We start from the raw sequence: 19,411 nt of genomic DNA on the forward strand, positions 1-19,411 counted from the left end.
GCCAATGTCCGCCCATTCCACCAACTTGTCTATGTCCTTTTGAAGTTCTACACTATCCTCCTCACAGTTCACAATGCTTCCAAGTTTCATATCATCTGCAAATTTTGAAATTATGCTCTGTATACCAAGGTCTAGGTCATTATCAGGAAAAGCAAGGGCCCCAACACTAACCCCTGGGGAACTCCACCAAAAACCTTCCTCCAGCCTCAAGAACATCCATTAATCGCTACTCTCTGTTTACTGTCACACAGCCAATTTCGTATCCATGTTGCTACTGTCCCTTTTATTCCATGAGCTATAACTTTGCTCACAAGTCTGTTGTGTGGCACTGTATCAAACGTCATTTGGAAGTCCATGAACATCACATCAACAGCATTTCTCTCATCAACCACTCTGTTACCTCTTCAAAAAAAACTCTAGCAAGTTAGTTAAACATGATTTTCCCTTAAAAATCCTTGCTAGCTTTTCTTAATTAACCTGCATTTGTTCATGTGCCTATTAATTTTGTCCCAAATAACTGTTTCTAGAAGTTTCCCCACCACCAAAGTTAAACTGACTGAGCTTATCTTTACACCCTTTTTTGAACAAGTGTGCAACATTTTCAATTCTCTAGTCCTCTGGCACCACCCCCGAGTCCAAGGAAGACTGGAAAATTATGGCCAGTGCATCTGCAATTTCCACTCTCACTTCCCTCAATATCCTTGGATGCATCTCAGCCAGTCTTGGTGCTTTATCAACTTTAAGTATAGACAGCCTACCCAATACCTCCTCCTTATCAATTTGAAATTCTTCTAGTGTACCAATCACCTCCATTATATCCATTATCCCGTTTGGTCACTTTTACTGATTTAAACAGGATGCTGATCCTCTTGGTATCATGCTCAACTATTCAAAAGTACAGGTGTATATCGGGACTCTACATGAAGGCATTGGGTTAAGAGAGGGGAAGTGAATGACCTCATTTTAACTGCCCCCACCTAGTTTTTAGCTGGGGCTGGGGATGGTGAGGAAGGTGGGCAAGTTAAAATCAGCTTCTCAGTGTTTGATCAGACTCAACTGATTATTGACAGCACTATTTCTGTAATTGGGGATTTTATCACTGGATGATAAGCTGCTTACAACTTCACTACCGTTTTTGGCACAGTCATTACAGGTTTGGGATCATAACGTCATGGAATTGGCTACAAAAAAATGGAGTTTTAAAAAAAAATTATGAACATTTTGCCCAGTTTTCATTCAGCAGATCCATGAAACATTTACAATGATTGCAGTGAATCAACTTTAATTAGCACGTAACTATATATTCCTTTGTAAACTCATTACCTGTTTTGCTCAATTAAAAGCTTCAGCGTATTTGGGTTTGTCAATACAACATCTGAATCAAGATTGAAGTAATAATCACATCCTGGATCCTGGCGACAGTGACCCCTATATGGAGAAAAGGCAGAGTACAGTAAGAGAGAGTAAAATTATACTTGCTTGTAACCACAAGGCTGACCTACATTAAATCACTGCCTTTAGTAATGGAAATAATCACAAAGTTCCCTTTTTTCTGTTGAGTATTTGCTGAAGTCATTATGTTTATTTTGGCAGGTTTAAAAATAGAAAATGAAATTACAAACTTCCAACAAAAATCTTTAAAGGAAATCTGCTCGTCTGATGTTGCTGGACTGTTCTTTTTGAACAGGTGTAATATTTTAATAACTTGTCAGTCGGTCAGCAACTCAATCAGACTGGCTGCCGGACAGGAAATGGAGTAAAAATATTCTAATGTGGATCTGCCATTAAATTCATCAGGACCTCCACATTCCCACTATTTCTGGGCTTCCTGGCTGCTAACAATCACCTCCTCTCCTTCCCCGCAAAAAATCAGGGCCAATGTTTGAATTTACACTACTTCAAGTCCACACTGTGTCCTTTGGTTTTACTGTTCCGGACAAGGTAAAACAGCTTGTCGTTGTCTACATGATCTGGTCCTGTTATAACACTGGTGACTTCCAAAGGTCTGACTCATATTGACATGAAGGGGCAGTGACAACCAAGTAACTTTCAGTCAGTGACACACAGTTTGAGTTGTTAACATTTAGTAAAATGGTAATTTTATGACTATTTAAAAGAATATCAATAGCAAAATGTTATTAAAATGACAATGGAAGGATATTAAAATCAAGATTAAGCATAACATGTATGAGCCAGTGGTCTGTCCATTTCTCTTTTCTGTTGTGAGACTTCGCCAGTGTACAGATGCCACAAAGCCCTTGGAAAACTTAAGCTTCTGGATCACCGGATGGCAAAACAAAATTCCAGTCTCTGAAGTAGTGGCTCAAGCTAGCTCGTCAGGAATTAAAGCTGTACTGGTCCAGACTCTGGTGAAGGCAAACTGAACATGTATTGAGGAGCTCTGCTGATCAGCCGCAAGTAGAAGGTAATAGATTAGATTAGATTAAGATTAGAGACACAGCACTGAAACAGGCCCTTCGGCCCACCGAGTCTGTGCCGACCATCAACCACCCATTTATACTAATCCTACACTAATCCCATATTCCTACCAAACATCCCCACCTGTCCCTATATTTCCCTACCTATACTAGTGACAATTTATAATGGCCAATTTACCTACCAACCTGCAAGTCTTTTGGCTTGTGGGAGGAAACCGGAGCACCCGGAGAAAACCCACGCAGACACAGGGAGAACTTGCAAACTCCACACAGGCAGGACCCAGAATCGAACGCGGGTCCCTGGAGCTGTGAGGCGGCAGTGCTAACACCACTGTGCCACTCCTCTCGGGCAGCTCCAGGGTATTTCAAGCATACATTCAAATGGAGCCTGAAAAGCAATCTGGAATCCTAGAAGCAGCTTGCAACATCCGGGTGGCAAATTGCAGAGAAATCGGTGGTTCACAATCTGACCATTTTGAAACTGGAAGTCAGCGCTGTACTAAAATGGTTCAGATTTTGAGGTAGCAAGTTATTTATTGCAGTCAGACAGACCAATCATGCTGTAACTTATCCCCCACTCCACCTCAGCCAGGATTACAGTACTTGAAAGCAGAAACTCACATTCCCATATTCCTGGCATCTCCTTCACTCAGGATTTCCTCAGGACCCACAAACTTCACTTTAATTTCACCTTTGTGTTTCTCCCAGAACTTGTGCATATGCTTTTCATGGTAAACTACCTAGAGCAGAACAGAGTTAAAAAACAGAATTAATGGCCTGTATTTTACAGTCAGCAGTGAACAAATGGCAGTCATTACGCTTCATCCATCTACAGACTTCCAGTGGGCTTCTGTGTGACAATAACGATGATTAGAGAACCATTTCAGCATGGTGCCCTCTGCAAGGGATCTAGGACCTGTGTGAATAGGGAAAGCAGCAGTCAATCAGGTTGAAGAATCCTTACTGACAAGGGGAAATTTTACCAGGCTCTTGAAGGTGGATTTGGAGTTTGGGGGTGGTGGGGGGGGTAGGTGGGTGGTGCTTTTCCTGAAGGCAGCTTCTGTGTGCTGATGATAACCCAGCTGGCAGCGGTGGGAAGTCAATTGAGGTTATTAATGAAGCAATTAGCAGGCATTTTCCGAGAGCAATGGAATTTTACTGGCGGTGCGCGGGACCCCCGCAGTGTTGCAGCTAGTCAACTCACAAGGAGCAAGCGCACACTGGGAGGTCTGAACACCATGACAGTAATATGCATATCTGAATGTTAAAGGTGCGAATCAACAAGTCTGATGTCATCCGTAATTGCATGATTATTAGCTGGAGACTGAGGTCATGGATAGTGTGGTGATGAAGAAGTGGCTGCCGTTTCCTCCAGTCATTTCGCGTTCTATTCACCTCAGTAGCGGTCTCACTGCAGACACAGTGAAGGCTGCTGGCCGCCCTTATAATCACGCACGCTGAATCACTCTCCTGTATCCTCAACTCACCCATCATCCCTAATTGGATGGCGATGCGGGAAGTGCCCTTTTAATTGACCTCTTCCCAAAAGATCGTACCGGCAGTCCCGCTACTGCAGGCGATCGGGTCCGTGACCGAAAATGGTCCCACCGTTCAGAAAAACCTCAGGCGAGAAAATTCAGCCTGCAGAGTCTAAGCCAGGAAGTTCCCTGTTGGAATATTCAATTCAGTGTAAAATCGTGCACAGACGGCTCTTCATCTATTTTAATGCCGAATTACTGGGTGAGGTACCAGTACAGCACAGCTTGTGGAGGAGCAGGGCAAATCGCAAATCCAACAGCAACTTCCTGATTTTAGTTTTATTGCACCTCTGCAAACACTGGAAGTTGCTGTCGCATTTACTCTAGCGCTGATAGCCTCAATGTTATTGTTACTGCAAAATTTGGGCCAATGTATAAATCAAAACCATTGTACACCAAAGTATGGACAAAAAACACTCTTATGGGTGGAAAGCTAACTTTCATATTTTATTACCTTATTTTGAAAAAAGGATGCAAAACCGTTGGCTTAAAGTGAAATATGGGATACTTGAAATTTATTACAACTTCCATTTTATCTACAATAGACAGTTAAGAACATCAGGGAAGTGCACATCCACTAATGGAACACTCACTTTATTGTGAATAAAGAAAGTAAGCTTCTCCCTTGGATAATCGAGGGTCAGCAGTCTTTCTAAGAACTCTGGAAGAAAAGGTGTTGGCCGTTCAATGAATATGCCGACAGTCACACTGGGATACTCCTAAATGACAAATATATTGAATCAAATTAGTTATTATAAAACCTCTTGACAGTCGTAAGTAAAACTCATGGCACTCAGACAGGCATCAAACAAATTACTTTACATGACATCAGTAGGGATATTTTTCTCCCATTGAATTTTTACTCAAACAGACATCATTCAGTTTTGTACCCTGCGAAATGGAGTGAATTACTTAAAAAAATTTGAAAACTTCTATTAATATTTCGATGAAATGTTGACAAAATAGAGACAACATTTTCCTTTGCAGGGTGAAACTGCCTCAGAAGGGGGAGGTGGTGGTGCAGTGGTAATGTCACTGGACTAGTAAACCAGAGACCCAGGCTACTGCTCTGGGGACATGGGTTTGAATCCCACCACGCCAGCTGGTGAAATTTGAATTCAATTAATCTGAGAATTAAAAAGCTAGTCGAATGGTGACCATGAAACCATTGTTGATTGTTGTTAAAAACCCATCTGGTTCACTAAAGTCCTTTAGGGAAGGAAATCTGCTGTCCTTATCTGGTTTGGCCTAATTGAGACTCCAAACTCACAGCAATGTAGTTGACTCTTAAAAAATGACCTCTGACATGACCTAGCAAGCCACTCAGTTCAAGGGCAATTAGGGATGGGCAATAAATGCTGGCCTAGCCAGTGAAGCCCACATCCCACAAAATGAAATTATAAAGTTTTATTTTTACCCTTAGACAGAAATTTTTTCAACAAATACCATAGATTCAAGGACTCAAACTGTGCTCCAATGTTTTCCTCAAGATAATCTAGACCAGTTATACAATACAGTTGTGAAAAACAGAAATATATATCATGCACACTGGGCTGAATTTTACAAGGGCGGGCTGCATGTCGCAGAACCATCGCAATCCTAAGCGCGGCAGCTCATTTAAATAGCTGGGGCAGGTCGTCCCCCCTCCGTCCCGGCAATGGTACCAGCTGCCTGTGCACAGGCGCTGACGCCATTTTTAAAGGGCTTTGAGCCCTATCATTAAACTTAAAGGTGCAGCGATTTAAAAATTAAATACATTTACTTTGCCCCTCTCCTACCCTATTAACCATAAAATTAATTACTTGCCCTCTCCCCCGCAAAACATTGACCTTGTCCACCTGACCTTCCCCTCCCCACAAAGTGCATAAATTTTCACCTCAAACCCTTCCCACCATACCCCAAACCAATGATGTTACTTTGAACCCGTGCCCCCACCTCACCGCCTCCTCCCGCACTGAGAAACTTACCTCCTCCCCTCTCCCCACAAGTATTCCGCTTCTTTTCCCCAGATGAGGATCCGTAGGCGCAGGAGTGCCGGCCAGCGGCAAGAAGATCGCAGCAGGATGGAAGGCGGCGGCGTAGGTATGATTAATTCATTAATTTTAATTTATTTAAATATGTTAATGGGGGTCTTGTCACCAAGTGGCAGGGGGGGCCGCCACGAGGCCTTGCCGCCACCAGCAATCTCGGGCCGGGCCCTCCCAGCGTTGGGGTGTGTGGCAGCCCTCTTCCAGAGGCATTTTCTGGCCTCCTGCCCCGACATCAAAGGGCCTGTAAAATTCCGTCCTCTGAATATAATTAGTGAGATAGTAGTTCGTGAAGAAGGAACAGCCTTAAAAGACGGTAATTGATCATTAACTAATCTGGTCCATGTTCACACCTGGATGAAGTGATTTGCACATTTATACAGTCACATAAAAACCTCAAATATAAGTAAAATATTAATTATTGATTAAGTACAATAAACATTATTAGGATCCCTTAAAAAGAGAAAGTTGAATTCCCCATTATTACTGAAAGAATTACGCTACTAGAGTTCACATTTTAAACAAAAATCTTTATTGTACAATGTTTTGACGGTGCTTCCATATTTTTTGTTAGGTTTTTTTGAGGACTCGTACTTTAGATTTATGGACATCGTTTTATTTGAGAAAACTGAAAAGGATTCCATGGTTTTTTTCCCACTGGGGTCAGTGAAAGGACATTGAGAGGTCCTGTTTGTAAACAACATTTACTGGAAGTCACCTGTCTTCACATAAATACCCAGCAGGGGATTTTTGGCTTGGGCGAGACATTTACAGAGAAGTGACAGGTCAAAATTTTGTAGGGTCAGGAGGCTTGATTCCTGAGATATTGTTTTGGTTTTGCTTTGGACAGTGTGTTGGGGTATGAACTGTTTTGAAGGCAGTTGGTGAAAATCAGCCAAGAGAGCAGCCCCCATCAGCTCACCCTCTTCCATCTCTTTGAGAACTTCTTGAGAATCAAGTGTAAGAAATAGAGAAGCTGATGCTGCATTTCTCCAGAAAAGCCTGCCAGAAACCCCTGTTGTCGTATTTCTGCTCGAAAGCCTGCCAAACTGATCTTCAACGTCGCCTGAAAAGAACTGTTCTAGAAAGATACGCGTGACAGCCATCTACGCGGATTTGGGACTCCAAACCAAAAAGGGACAACTGACATCTTTCCATATCTTCATTGTTTTCTTTTAGAATTAGCAAGTATTTGGCCAAAGTATTCTTTTTTGTCTTCTCTGTGCGTGAGGGGATAAGGTAAAAGGGAATTTTCATATTTCACTCTGTGTTAATGTTTTGCTTCGTTACTGGTTATGTCTTGTTTTATAATAAACTAACAATTTTGTTGTTTATTAAAGAAACCTGGCTGGTGTATTTTATCCTGGGATAAAGAGTAAAGTCCATGACTGACCATATTGGTAACTAGGTAAACATTTAAATATATGTTGTGACCTGTGGAGAAGTAGAACTAGAAAAGACTGTGCACTCCTCCCACCTCGATCGTAACAACAAGAGTTAAACAAAGCAAAACAATAATAACTTACCACAATTTGGAAACACGTATTTTAAACTTAAAATCTTAACAGAACATGAACACAAATACTTTAAACTCTAAATCTCAACAGAACACTTCTGTATAATAGTTACTTCCATCCCAAGAGTTCCCCTATACATTACAGGATCTTGGTGGTTTGTTCACTTCTCCTGGGACCAATCAAAAGTGTATGACAGCTCTTAGGAATTCACTTCCATTTCCTTAATTTCTCAGCTATCTTCTGAGATGTGATATCTCCTGAATCTGGACTTCCCAGTTTGAGCATGGGCTGCCTCAAAACAGAAACACTCTTGGTTCCTGATGGCCTCTTTGCTCCCGAGTCCAACTGACTTCCAAAAGCCAATTGCTTTCCCTGTGACCAACAGCCTGTCTGAAGCCAACAGCTTTCCAAAAGCTAACTGCTTGTCCAAAAGCCAACTACCTGTCTGTCAGCAAGCACACAGATCAAAACACCAACAGGGACTCTCTGCATCGTCTATCTCCATAACATAGTGGTACATGTTGGATGTCCCAGATAGCAATTTAAACCAATTATTTCCAACTACAAATCTTCTCTTTGTTCCGAGAAATCGTATGAATAGTTCAAACCCATGATCGAGGCAGCTGCAGACACACCATCTCCATCAAGAAGTTGAGAGAACTTCCCATTGTTTAGGATCTTCACACTTCCCACTATGACCTCACTAAATAAACATGGGCCGCCCACTAATTTGTAACCACCCTAGGTTTGTTTGCCAGCTTCTCAAACCATGTGTTTTCATTTGTCTTGCATTAAAAAAACTAAATTCTCAAATTAAAAGTTACTTCTAGAAAACAGCAACAAATTGCATTGATATAACCACCTTTAACCTTCTCAGAGCATCAATGAAGGATGGACAATAAATGTGGCCTTGCCCGCCATCACCTACATCACAAAAACAACTGTATATAAAAATTTACCAACTGCATGTAGTAATGCTGTGAAAACATATTGTGAGCTTTAAAACAAAATTGAAGAACTGAAATGGAAAGCAATGGTGTCCTAGAAAGGAGTAGGGACAGCTCAGAGGGTGTTCAATGTCCATAAGGACTCAAGCCCACCATCCCTCCCTTTCAAACCTACCAGACCCTTGTTCCCTCTTCTCAGCATCATCAGATCCCAACCTTCTAATCCTACCACACTCTAGTTACAACCTCAGATGCTACAAATTCTAAGGGCTTCCAATATTCCTACATCCCATAATCCCTTCCCCATTCCTCAACCTGGGGACTTCCTCCTCAGTACTTCCAAAGCCTAGGACCACTGCTCAAAAGTTTTGACATCCTGCATTTCACGTTTCATGATTCAAAGACCCCAGGATCCCCTTCATGTGGCTCACATATTGCAGGACTCTCTTAATACTTCTACACTTTGGAGCTCCCCTTCATGGTTCTGCCAAACCTAGGGAGCATATGAGCATAATCCCCAATATTCTATGGCCCCACGGCCAGAGGTCATCAGTACTGATTTTCGGACAGACTTCAATTTAGGCAACCAGCGCTCCCGCCAGTAACAGGCAGCAAATATGGCAATATTGTCAAGAAAAATGATATGCCAAATAAGTAACATTAATTCATTGGTTGGGAACTTAAAGTTTTAATGGGAAAAATCCTGCAATTAACTTTTAAAAAACTGGCAGGCAAGATGGCCACCACAATTTGCATCTGAAACACCTTTTCACATTCCAAGGCTCCAACAAGAGACAGAGGTCTGAGGAGCAAGGACCCAGAACAATGGCTTGTCTAAGAAATTGAATTACCTAAGATTGCTTCATTAGTATGGTATTCAAGGCAATCCTAACACCTTGATTTTTAAAGAGCAAACCCCTCCAAGTGTAAATATTGGCATCCTGGGGCCTAGGGAGCCAATTCCCAACCTTGAATCTTCTTAGAAGGTTCCAGAGACTACACAGAGTCATGTGACCATCTGTCCACCTCTGTGAACGCTGTGAGTTTCCTTGAACAAAGGGAGTCAAGCCAGAAACTCAGGCTCTGCAGCAGCGGAAAGGATATGTGCCTCCCTCTCTCTTTCCCCAGATAACACCACAAGTTTGAAAACTGTCTGCGACTGTGGTCCCGCCAAGCCGACAGAGACCAGGGGAAGAGAGCCACCTACGAGTTTGCCTCCAAGAAAATCCTGAGCCAAGCGGACCAGCCACAAAGTGCACTTTGACCAGCCAAAGACTTCAAGAATACAACTTCAGCCGGAAGACAACCAAATCATCCAACTTCACAGATTGCGTATTTAATTTCCATTTATTCTGTACTCTAATCCAACCACAACCTACTTTTCACTCTGCAATCTATTTGTGTGTGCGACATTCTTGTGTGGATGCGTGCATGAATGCGTAGTGTATTTTTTAAAAAGTTTTTAGATCGGGTTTACATTAAGTATAATCAACTCACCTCTTTCTTGTTTAAACTCAAGAAAAACTGGCCGATTGGTTCTTTCATGATCACATTAAAGATAATAGGTAAAACACTCAGAGGTGGTAAGCACAACCACTGTTTAAAAGGAATAAGCTCTGTTGCAGCCAAATAAGAGGAAGGGCAAGAGGGGAGCCTGTGACCCTCTCCTCACCTGGCCTAACAAAATATTTAAATAAGGGTCAAATGTCACAGTTAGAACCTGAGGCAATTTTGATGTCAATCAGTGTTGCTTCTGCAAACTGTCCACAACCCATGGGTAATGTAGTATAGTATTAGGAGGTAGCAATTCGCTGGAAGCAGATCTGGAATAACTTTTTATTCATTCATTTTGGGACTTTTAAGCCTTAAAGGCTTCTTTAAGTGCAACTCCTTGCTGCTTGGTGTGTTTGTAGCATTGTCCTGCTGTTTAAATAATGTCAGCCCTCCACTCCACAGGCCCACATCAACCTACAACTCATTGGATTTGACCTTACAACGGTCACCCCACCTGCCTAAAGTGCATCAAGATAGGAAGCAGAAAAACCAGAGACATCCAATATTAATCAGTCACCACATTCCCGAATGACTGAATCTTTCCCACTTTGATGTCATTTGCAAAGATAGGAAAAATCAACCCCACTGGTTTTAGCAACTTTACGAACAAAATTTGTGTACAGGGTGAAGCGATGCTCTCACTTTCTGCAAGTCGTTTTAGACACAACCAAGGCGGAACTAAAGATATAGCAAACTGCCTGCACTGTTTGTTACGAACAAAGAGGCCTCAAAAAAAAAAGTCATCAGTCAAGTTCAACGGATCAGTGGAGCATTTTAAGTTTAGGTTGATGATTTGCAGATGTTCACACTTCTCCAAACTTCACGACCTCCCCAACAACCACCCCCCCCCCCCCCCCACCACCCCCCCACACTCACTGATACCAGTAATTCATTTTGTGGCCAGCTTCCATCTCAAGCTAATTCAAATATCACCCCATGATCCTATATCTAAGTAAGGGCAAAAATAAAACTCTCATACAAAAATGTTTAGAATTTAAAGCAGGATGAAGCTTAGTTACATCTTTACATAGTTCTATGATTTACAAGGCTGTGAGTTCAGCTGCATTATATCAAAGCAGTGAGTGTGATTAACAAATTAAACAATGGAGTTTAATTCGGATGGACAGGACCATTGTCATCCTCATAGGGTTAAACTGTGTTGCTTTCCTGACGCTGGTACATCTCTTTCCACATTAAGAAAAATACATGCATACTTTACATGAGTTAAAAAATTGTTTGTTTTACACTAGAGTACAGCTTTGGCTAACCTCACTGCAGTGTGCAATTTCTCTCACAAATAACAAAAGCTGAAAACCCAGAGATATCCAATATGACTTTGTTATCACATTCTCCAATGATTGAAGCTTTCCCACTTTGATGCCATTTGCAATCCCCTTCAGCGGATTAACACCTTATCTGAAATGCTGGGAGGCATCACTTCACAAATCAGCTTGTAAGAATAAGAATCCCCTACGCCCCAGTGCTGAAAAAGAGGCCCATTTTTCCACTCATACATCTTAACAGTTCAACAGGTCAAGAACAATACACATTCCAATGTTTCAGCTGCATTTTCTCATCCAGTTGCACACCACTGTTCTCATCAATTCTCCAATGTTCAATTCTCTGCACATCTGGCCTTGCCTCAATCCCAGTGGGAAAATAACATCTTAACAATAATCACAATATTCTTAGGAGGTCTTTATTATGGTTGTATTCAGCAAGTTTCTGACAGACATCAAATGAAAACATATTATGGTGCAGATATGTTTATTCAAATGCCAGCGCGTTTTGAATCTAGTTACAGACCAATGGGAGGACTTTCTGATCTTGGTATTTGTGGTTGCAGTGAGTTTTACAGTTGCAAGAAATAAGAATGGCCACCGCCCTGAAAACAGCCCTAATTATAAGCGAGCTGCCAGCTCTGGGCTTGGATTTAGATTCACAATGCAGACTTGCCAAAGGAGACACAGAATGCAGCGTAGCCTAAACTTAAAGGGTTGTAAGTGCAATTAAAAAGGAAGTAGTCACATAAGGACACAATTTTGTGGGTGGCCAGAAGTTTGCAGGGGCAGGAAAAGGAGTCTGTAGCCAACTGATTGCAGTGGCACCAGACCCAAACCCCAAATGATCGATAGTGAGGTGATTATGTGCTTGGTATTCCAGACACACCTTCTTTAGAGGACAGCAGAGCAGCATGTCTTGCAATGGCCAAGGCAATATTGTGCTCACTATTCACTGAATACAGATAAAGAAAGAACTTTCCTTAACATAATGCCTTTCATCACCTCAGGATAAATAACGATTATCTTTTGTCGTGCAGTCACTGTTGCTATGTAGGTAGGTGTAGAAGATGTCAGACATTAAGGTCGCTATCAATGGTTTGGCTATACAATAGTTTTACATACAAGTTAGATAGCCAAAATATGTTTGCAAATCTGCAATGCGTTTATTGTTAATCCTTGCCAAGGCCTCAGACAACTCTTACAACTTTATCCTAGCTCCAGCATAACCTACACTCAAACTGAGATTTACAAATGTAACCTTTGGCACACTGACACCATAAAAACACTTCACAGAACATATGAGTATAATACACCCTAGCCTGGTATGGCACAGCTAGCTACTGCTTAGTTGCCTGGCTTGGCTCAGTGGTAACTCTTTTGCTTCGGAGTCAGAAGATTTGCTGTTTAAACCCCAATCTGGAGACAAACATTAAATGTAGGTTGACACTCCAGTGCAGTACTGAGGGAGTGCTGCACAATCAAAGATGCCATCTTTCAGCTAAGATGTTAAACAACATCCTGTCTGCCCCCTCAGGTGCATGTAAAATATCCCAGGGCACTACTGGAAGAGTAGGAAGTACACCCGATGTTCTGGCTAACAGATATCTCTCAACCAACACAGTCAAAATAGATTACCTCATGATTTATCTCAGTGCCGTTGCTTGGGACCTTGCTATATGCAAACTGCTTGCTGCGTCTTCCTACATTGCACTTCAAAAGTGCTTCACTGGCTGTGAAGCACTTTGGGACATTCCAAGGACATGAAAGGTGCTTTATAAAGGTAAGTTCTTTCTTTCGCATATACAGCCATCAATTACCCCTCTACTTTAGGAAAACAGTTGTACTGTGACATTTGACAGCCTTGCTTTGTGGATGTAGCTATTCAGTTTAAAGAAATTATCAAATTGTTGAATCTGTCACCTCTTTATTACGTGTGTGGACAGCACACAACTGATGCAATACCTTAAAGCCTACCTCTTTGACCAAGCTTTAAGTCATCTGTCCTAATATCTCCTTTTATGGCTTGGGGTCAAATTTTGTTTGATAACGCTCGTGAAGTGCCTTGGGATGTTTTACTACGTTAAAGGTGCTACATAAATGCATGTTGTTGTTGATCCTAATGTCATAAGAATTTTTTTTTAAAAACTGGGAGGTCTGTGTGCCTTTAAGACCTGTTGCTATTTTCTGTGAACAGTGACTGAATGTTGACATTTGGTATTTGGAATGCAGGCTGCAGGGCAATTTGTATCCAAGCAAAAGGAAGATTTATGGCAGTCTTGTGATTTGGATTGTTGGGGGCATTGAGTTTCATTTTGGCAATGTGAAAGTGACCAGAGGAGCAGTGAGCAGCTAAAAGAGTTACTGCTGGAAACTCCCCAGAAATAGATTCCAGAAAACTCTCTCTTGAGAAATAATTCCTGTATCAAAGAGGAAGAGACCCAAAGAAAAGAGGAATTGCTACACTCTGTGAAGAAACACTGCTTTGGAGAAAGGAAGCCTGTGTTTCAGGTGTGGCAGGTTGCTGTTGCCTCCAGTCAAGAATCCCTGCCTCAAGAGTGAGTTTGGTAATTGCTGTGCTCTGTGGAAAAGGCTCCTTTGCTGAGAGTAAGTCGTGATGACTTTTGTGTTTTGGAAGTTCCTGAACTCGCAAAGGAAGTTTCTACTGTTAGACTGCTACTTTAATATTTAAACAGATCTGTTGCTTCAACGTGTTGCTGAAATAGCTGTGTGACGCCTGCTGCAGACGAACTACCTTGAACGCCTACCCACCACAAACTGTTCATTAATTTCACCTGGAGACTTCAAGTGGCATCTGACTATTCAACTCTGGGGACACCTCACCGATCTGGAAAGAACCCACCAGAAGTTACAATCCAGTTATTTTATTATCCCTAAAAAATTGTTATATTGTAAATCAATGTATGTGTGTGCATGAGGGTTAGGAGGATTAAGGAGCTATAACATCTTTTCATACATATAGATTCATCTCATTATTATTAAAAACTTTGTATATTATTAATAATTAATTTTGTTGTTGCTTAAAGAAACCTGGTTTGGCGTGCTTTATTCTGGTGATAAATAAAGTGATTTTTGTTGCAGCAGCTTGTACTGAAGCAGGATAGTGCGAGCGAGTTAGCAGCTGGGAAGGTCAGTTTCATCTTAAATTAATTGCCCTTGTTTCGGCGGACCAGGGGACTGCTGGGTAAGTAAATCCTATATATTTGGGCAGTTTCTAAACCCGAAACACTACAAGTGTAGTGTCTCCCACCCGCCCTCCTCCTCTAACCAAAAAAAAGGACTCTGGTGTGTTGATAAGGTAAGCTTTTTTATTTCTTCTGTATCGTGTGATTGGTTAAAAATTTACTTTCTTTTTTGATTTATCTATTAATTGGTTATTTGAAAAAGACCATAGCAGAGAAGTATCAGAGTATTTAACTCATAAATTTATATAAAGTAATAAAGTAATTAACTAAGTAGAGATGGCTGGGCAGGTGATGTGCTGTAGCTGTATGATGTGGGAGCTGGCTGACCCCATTGTGAACGACAGTGACCACATCTGCAGCAAGTGTTGGTTGCTGGAAGAACTCCGGCTCAGAGTTGATAATCTGGAATCTGAGCTTCAAATACTGCGGCACATTCGGGAGGGGGAGAGTTACCTGGATGTTTTGTTTCAGGAGGCAGTCACACCTGGTAGATTAAGAAATTCAAATTCAGTTAGTGATCAGGGACAACAGGGTGTGATTGCAAGTGAGGCAGGTAGGGGGATCCTGAGTTCAGGAGTGGAGGAGCCTCAACCTTTGACCTTATCCAACAGGTACGAGATACTTGCTCCCTGTGTGGATGAGGAAAAGGGCTGCAGGGAGGATGAGCCAACTGACCATGGCACCATGGTGCAGAAGGCCATTCAAGAGGGGGGAGCAAAAAGACAAGTGGTAGTTATAGAGGATTCTATAATTAGGGGGATAGATAGTATCCTTTGCAAGCCGGATCGAGAGTCCCGCATGGTGTGTTGCCTGCCCGGTGCCAGGGTGCAGGACATCTCTGACCAGCTTGAAAGGATATTGGAGCGGGAGGGGGAGGATCCAGTTGTTGTGGCCCACGTTGGGACTAACAACATAGGCAAGGCTAGGATGGAGGACCTGTTTGGGGATTATAAAGCACTAGGAACGAAATTAAGGAACAGGTCCTCGAGGGTCATAATCTCCGGATTACTGCCCGAGCCACGTGCAAATTGGCTTAGGGATAAGAAAATTAGGGAAGTAAACACGTGGCTAAGGGAGTGGAGTGGGAAAGAGGGTTCCATTTCATGGGGCATTGGCATCAGTTTTGGAACTGGGGGGGGATCTGTACCGATGGGATGGTCTCCACCTGAACCGATCTGGAACCAGTGTTCTAGCGAAAAGGATAAATAGGGTGGTCTCTAGGACTTTAAACTAGTGAGTCGGGGGAAGGGAAAGGGAAAATGACAGGGAGTATGATGATAAATAAAAAGGTAAGCAGCAGGTTAACGTGTGCAGGAGGGTTTAAGTTCAAGGCAGACTATGAAAGAAGCAGAAAGGAAGGGTAACTCAGGAGATATTATTAGAGATGTTGGAAATCATGAGGGTAAGAAAGCTAGCATAAAGGCACTTTACCTGAATGCTCGTAGCATTCGTAACAAGGTTGATGAGTTAACGGCACAAATCATCGCGAATGAATATGATTTGGTAGCCATTACGGAGACATAGTTACAGGTTGGTCACGACTGGGAGTTAAATATCCAGGGGTACCAGACTATTCGGAAGGACAGACAGGAAGGTAAGGGAGGTGGCGTAGCTCTGATATTCAAGGACGATATCAGGGCGGTGCTGAGAGATGATATAGGTTCTATGGAGAATGAGGTTGAATCCATTTGGGTGGAAATTAGAAACTCTAAGAAGAAAAAGTCATTGATAGGCGTAGTCTATAGGACACCAAATAATAACATCACATTGGGGCAGGCAATAAACAAAGAAATAACTAATGCCTGTAAAAATGGTACGGCAATTATCATGGGGGATTTTAATCTACATGTAGATTGGTCGAACCAGCTCAGTCAGGGTAGCCTTGAGGAGGAATTCGTTGAGTGTATCTGTGATAGTTTTCTTGAACAGTATGTAATGGAACCGACGAGGGAGCAAGCTATCCTAGATCCTGTGTAATGAGACAGGAATAATTAATGACTTCATAGTTAAGGATCCTCTTGGAAGGAGTGATCACAGTATGATTGAATTTAGAATACAGATGGAGAGTGTGAAGATAAAATCCAATACCAGGGTCCTATGCTTGAACAAGGGGGACTACAATAGAATGAGGGAGGACTTGGCTAAAGTAGACTGGAAACAAAGATTTTATGGTGGGACAGTTGACGAGCAGTGGAGGACTTTCAAAGCAATTTTTCAAAGTGCTCAGCAAAAGTATGTTTAGTTTAGAGATACAGCACTGAAACAGGCCCTTCGGCCCACCGAGTCTGTGCCGACCATCAACCACCCATTTATACTAATCCTACACTAATTCCATATTCCTAACACATCCCCACCTGTTCCTATATTTCCCTACCTATACTAGGGGCAATTTATAATGGCCAATTTACCTATCAACCTGCAAGTCTTTGGCATGTGGGAGGAAACCGGAGCACCCGGAGGAAACCCACGCAGACACAGGGAGAACTTGCAAACTCCACACAGGCAGTACCCAGAATTGAACCCGGGTCGCTGGAGCTGTGAGGCTGCGATGCTAACCACTGCGCCACTGTGCTGCACTGTATATTCCAGTGAAAAGGAAGGACTGGAAGAAAAGGGGTAATCTGCCATGGGTGTCTAAGGAAATAAGGAAGGCTATCAAATTGAAAGAGAAGGCATACAAAGTGGCCAAAAACAGCATGAAACTAGAAGATTGGGAAAACTTTAAAGGTCAACAGAAAACCACAAAAAGAGCTATAAAGAAAAGTAAGATAGAACATGAGAAAAAACTAGCACAGAATATAAAGACAGATAGCAAAAGTTTCTATAAATATATAAAACGAAAAAGAGTGGCTAAAGTAAACGTTGGTCCTTTAGAGGATGAGAAGGGGAATTTAGTTATGGGATATGATGAAATGGCCGAGGCATTGAACAGGTATTTTGTATCGGTCTGCACAGTGGAGGACACTAATAACATGCCGGTAATTGACAAAGAGACGAACGTAGGTGAGGACCAGGAAACAATCATTATTACGGAAGAGGTAGTGTTGGGCAAGCTAATGGAGCTAAGGATTGATAAGTCTCCTGGCCCTGATGGAATGCATCCCAGGGTACTAAAAGAGATGGCGGGAGAAATAGCAGGTGCACTGGCGGTAATTTTCCAAAATTCGCTGGACTCTGGGGTAGTCCCAGCAGATTGGAAAACAGCAGATGTGACGCCACTGTTTAAAAAGGGAGGCAGACAAAAGATGGGGAATTATAGACCGGTTAGCTTAACCTCTGTAGTGGGGAAGATGCTTGAGTCTATTATCAAGGAAGAAATAGCAGGGCATCTCGATAGAAATTGTCCCGTTGGGCAGACGCAGCATGGGTTCATGAAGGGCAGGTCATGCTTGACAAATCTTTTGGAATTCTATGAAGACATTACGAGCAAGGTGGACAATGGGGACCCAGTGGATGTGGTGTACCGAGATTTTCAAAAGGCCTTCGACAAGGTGCCGCACAAGATAAGGATGCATGGCGTTAGGGGTAAAGTATTAGCATGGATCGAGGATTGGTTGACTAACAGGAAGCAGAGAGTGGGGATAAATGAGTGCTATTCTGGCTGGCAATCAGTCACTAGTGGTGTGCCTCAGGGATCGGTGTTGGGACTGCAATTATTTACAATTTATATCGATGATTTGGCGTTGGGGACCACGTGTAGGGTGTCAAAGTTTGCAGATGACACTAAGATGAGTGGCAGAGCAAAGTGTGCAGATGACTGTGAAACTTTGCAGACGAACATAGATACATTGAGTGAGTGGGCAAAGGTCTGGCAGATGGAATACAACGTTAATAAATGTGAAGTCATTCATTTCGGTAGGAGTAACGGTAAAAAGGATTATTACTTGAATGGTAAAAAGTTGCAGCATGCTGCTATGCAGAGGGACCTGGGTGTCCTTGTGCATGAATCGCAGAAGGTTGGTCTGCAGGTACAGCAAGTAATTAGGAAGGCAAATGGAATTTTGTCCTTCATTGCTAAAGAGATTGAGTTTAAAAGCAGAGAGGTTATGTTGCAGCTGTATAAGGTACTGGTGAGGCCGCACCTGGAGTACTGTGTGCAGTTTTGGTCTCCTTACTTGAGAAAGGATATACTGGCACTGGAGAGGGTGTAGAGGAGGTTCACTAGGTTGATTCCGGAGTTGAGGGGGTTGGCTTATGAGGAGAGACTGAGTAGATTGGGATTATATTCATTGGAATTCAGAAGAATGAGGGGGGATCTTATAGAAACATATAAAATTATGAAGGGAATAGATAAGATACAAGTAGAGAGGATGTTTCCACTGGCAGGTGAAGCTAGGACAAGAGGGCATAGCCTCACGATTAGAGGGAGCAGATTTCGGACTGAATTGAGAAGGAACTTCTTCACCCAGAGGGTTGTTAATCTATGGAATTCCTTGCCCAGTGAAGTAGTTGATGCTACTTCAGTAAACGTTTTTAAAGCTAAGGTAGATATCTTTTTGAACAATAAAGGAATTAAGGGATACGGTGAGAGCGCGGGTAAGTGGATCTGAGTCCAGGAAAAGATCAGCCATGATCTTATTGAATGACGGAGCAGGCCTGAGGGGCCGGACGGCCTCCTCCTGCTCCTAGTTCTTATGTTCTTATGTAATTTGGCTATTTTTCTGGTGGGTAGGAAACTTTATTAATATGCTGTGACCTGTGGAGTAGTGGGACTGAATTAACAGTGCATTTCTCCCACCTTGGGCGTAACACTATGCTACCCTGGATGGAGGTGGAGATAGAAACTTTGAGGTTGGTAGTGACCTTCACTCCCATCGACAGTACAGGATGACAGCAGATGTCCTCATTGTTGCAGTTGAAGGTGCAGGGTGTACTGGAGAGATGTTTGAGACAGCAGGTAGTGG

The 19,411-nt window shown here is 42.4% G+C and overlaps 1 protein-coding gene across 2 annotated transcripts in view; it reads right to left on the reverse strand.

Annotated features, from left to right (window-relative positions):
* The window catches only part of plod2 (procollagen-lysine, 2-oxoglutarate 5-dioxygenase 2), a 182,280-nt gene that overhangs the window by 43,411 nt on the left and 119,458 nt on the right, over nucleotides 1–19,411 (reverse strand). For both annotated transcript variants that reach the window (XM_068042599.1, XM_068042598.1), the window contains exons 9-11: nucleotides 4,570–4,695; nucleotides 3,060–3,178; nucleotides 1,324–1,428 (exon numbers count right to left, since the gene is read on the reverse strand). In XM_068042599.1, coding sequence (XP_067898700.1) covers nucleotides 1,324–1,428; nucleotides 3,060–3,178; nucleotides 4,570–4,695 — 350 coding nt within the window. The remainder of the gene's footprint in view (nucleotides 1–1,323; nucleotides 1,429–3,059; nucleotides 3,179–4,569; nucleotides 4,696–19,411) is intronic.

The sequence above is a fragment of the Heterodontus francisci genome, chromosome 11 (assembly GCF_036365525.1).
Source record: "Heterodontus francisci isolate sHetFra1 chromosome 11, sHetFra1.hap1, whole genome shotgun sequence".
In the NCBI taxonomy this organism is placed as follows: Eukaryota; Metazoa; Chordata; class Chondrichthyes; order Heterodontiformes; family Heterodontidae; genus Heterodontus; species Heterodontus francisci.